The sequence below is a fragment of the Clarias gariepinus genome, chromosome 8 (genome assembly GCF_024256425.1).
Source record: "Clarias gariepinus isolate MV-2021 ecotype Netherlands chromosome 8, CGAR_prim_01v2, whole genome shotgun sequence".
In the NCBI taxonomy this organism is placed as follows: Eukaryota; Metazoa; Chordata; class Actinopteri; order Siluriformes; family Clariidae; genus Clarias; species Clarias gariepinus.
Window position 1 is genome coordinate 26,135,001 of NC_071107.1, and position 3,131 is coordinate 26,138,131.

At 37.3% G+C, this 3,131-nt stretch overlaps 1 protein-coding gene across 1 annotated transcript in view; it reads left to right on the plus strand.

Moving 5' to 3' along the window:
* Positions 1-901, plus strand: part of meis1b (Meis homeobox 1 b) — a 59,413-nt gene extending 58,512 nt beyond the window's left edge. Inside the window, exon 12 of the mRNA XM_053501899.1 lies at positions 102-901. Within this exon, the coding sequence (XP_053357874.1) occupies positions 102-376 (275 nt within the window). The 3' untranslated portion in view covers positions 377-901. The remainder of the gene's footprint in view (positions 1-101) is intronic.
* Positions 902-3,131: the final 2,230 nt, after the last annotated feature.

Consider the following 3,131-nt stretch of genomic DNA (forward strand, 5'->3'; position numbering starts at 1 on the left):
AAAATATATGCTTGCTAGAAATGTATAACCATGATGCTGTGCCAAACCGCCAGTATAAAATCGAGTTTTGCCAAGCAGTTCTTATGTGCTTCCCTACACAGGATTGCAGGGCATGCCAGGGGACTACCTGCCTCATAGCAGTCCGATGGCCATGGGCATGTGCCAGCCTGCCTACAGTGGCCCACAGCTCCCCCTCCAGCTGCGGCCTGGGCCTCCAATGTGTTCCTACATTCCTGGACATCCTCAGCACTCAGCGATGTTGATGCATGGAGGACCAGTCCACCCTGCCGTGCCCATGTCAGCCTCCAGCCCTTCTATATTTCCCCCAGGAGACCTCACCATGGGCAGACAAGTCTTGGACATCCACACCCAGTAGTTACAAAAACTTGCTACAAAAATGGATCCTTAAATACAGCTATGATCAGGACAGGGATCTGCGATTGGTTTGCTTATGGGGTTTACCCAGCAAATATTACTTGCTGGCTTGCTGCAAAAACTGAAGCGTTCCTTCTTAGGTGCAGACTGGATGGTAGAAAGATGCCAGCATCTGCACTCCACGGGACACATGTGCTCTTTTGCAAAGAATCAAACTAAGACAAAGAGAAAGTTTGAAATCATTGCTATATCAGCTCCTAATGGAGAGGGAGAAAAAGATACTGTATACTGTTGTAAAATTACATTTGGACTCGTGCAAGAACTGGGAATTAAGTATTTTAAATGCAATGGTAATGTTCTGCATATTATGTTGTTTCTAATAGATTTTTTTTAAAAAAAGGATGTGAACTTTTTTCTTTCCACACTATGTGTGTGCCATCTTCATAGACTTTTGACCTCTTCCTTAAATCACCTGCGTTTAAAGAAATAAGTATGTGAATAAATCAAAAACTGGTTGCATTGATGATTTCCCTGGCCCGTTTCTTCTGTTTCTTTTACAGAAGGATTCTTAATCAACTTGAAGTAATACTGCAAAGTTCTCAAATCTAATCTATATCTACAGGATCTGTAACATATACATGTTTGCCACAGTCCGTCATTTGGACTAGTTTTCCTGTTATTAAAAAAAGCTTAAACTCTACTGATTAGAAACTCATTTTTAGTGTAAGTAAGTAAGATTTTGCAGTTATGATTATTTATACGTTTGTAATGTCCATGTACAGTCAGGGTAACTGACTGAGGCAGTTCTGTTGTTTAAGCTATATTGTCTGCAGTGGTAAACGCAAATTATTTTATTGGGGTGAAAAGCTGTCTTTTACAAATGACAAATAGCAAAGTTTTAAGCAAATAATGGAGACTAAAGATCTCATGTTACGATATTCTATGTTTAAATGTTTAACTACCTTTAGCCTTACATTTTAACTATACGTAGAAGTGTAAATTTTCCCTTAAATAGCTTAATTCTCTCTCTCTCTCTCTCTCTCCTATCTTTGGAGCATTGCGTTGTATTATTAATTTAATGAATCATTTAATTTAATTGATTATTTCTGTTCTTGAGGAAAGTACGTAACATTCCAGCCTGTACCTTTTGGGTTATTATGCACTGCACAGCATTTATTCTGTTAATGTTAAAGAAAAAATTATGATCTTGAAACAATGGCCCCTGTTTGACTGATAATAGACTGAAATAACGGTTTCTGTTTAACCTTTACGTTTTACTGTTTTAGGCTATCAGCTAGAATTTGTACTTCAGCCAGAACAGTATCTCTAGCAAAAGCCAATAAAATAGCCGTGACCATATGGGCTATTAGTAGCATAGATGTGTGAAGCATTTTAGCTATGTTTTGGTAGTTTTTCTTCCTTTCCCAGCTAAACTTTTTTTTTTTTAAGACAGTTTACATCTTTCCCTTTCCGTCCTTGTATTTTTGTGACTGCCTTTTGTGTTTTTAACCAAATTACAGGGTTAGTTTAAGTAGGGTTTGTGTATTTTAATTGATGCTCAATTTCTATCAGCAACTTTCGATACACAACAAATGCGTAGCGTAAAGAAATATGCTGGAATTAATTTGTGAAGAGACGAGGGGATCGGTGTATTAGCTGGATGTATAAAGAAACAATTATCCCCCGTTTAGCATTAAAACGTAAAAATTCCCAACAAACTAAATAGGAAGATTAGTTTCCTCCTCACGCCTTACTGCACACGTTCAATGCGTGTGGAACAGCGGCTCAAACTCGGCATTACAGGGCGGCTGTTTTTTGTCCAGATACATTAGCCTACATTTCAGTTCTCCAAACTAAAGACTGTCAGAATAAACGCGTGTTTAACATTCAACCAAAACAAAGTTAAAACCAGCGTATAATGTTGCAGAAACAAAATGCCCACCTGGTGTACGGGTTGTTTTAAACCATTTATCATACTACATCGGTGCGTTATTTTTACCTCTCTGATAGAACCTAAGAGTGTACGCCGAGTTTTTAACTGCTTTTGCCAAGATTTTTCTTTTCTTTTTTTTTTTGCGTTTTATTGTTTGGAAGCTCTTTGTACAGAATTCAATGGGCGTTTTTAATTACAACGGCTCAGAGTTGCTTGGCTCCGAATTTCTGAGCTGTTCGCCATTGGCCGCTCCAGAGACGAGAGAGATAAATCCCATGTTTGACTGCCCTCTTTAGGGGAGCTGGAAAACTGTCCTTTAGGGGACATGCTTACTCTGTGTAATGCATCGAAAGCGCTTGCTACTCTAAGTCATTTATGCCGCTTTCGCACACACGCATACATATATACATACATACAGAGAGAGAGAGAGAGAGAGAGAGAGAGAATTAAAATATGTAATGGAAATGTTCCAGTGTTGTTCAACCTAATATCAAAATACAATTATAAAGATTGAAACAGTCTTTAGTCAAAAATATTCATAATTATTTGTGTAGGCCATTGTAATTTACCTACTTGTAAAACGTAATGTTTTTTTCTAGTTGTAAAATATGTTTACTATTGTAGTCGCTGTTACTCAAAAGTACAGAAGTGCCTCAGTCAGTTGATCTATTTATACAGGGATATTACACAGGTATAAGTAATCAGATTTTTTTTTACTGTATCGCCAAGTCTTTTTGTATAATGTTTATCATATCCTAAGATCATTACTTCAAGACAATAGATTTAAGGTGTCTAAATTAAATTATTGACAATGTCAACAATT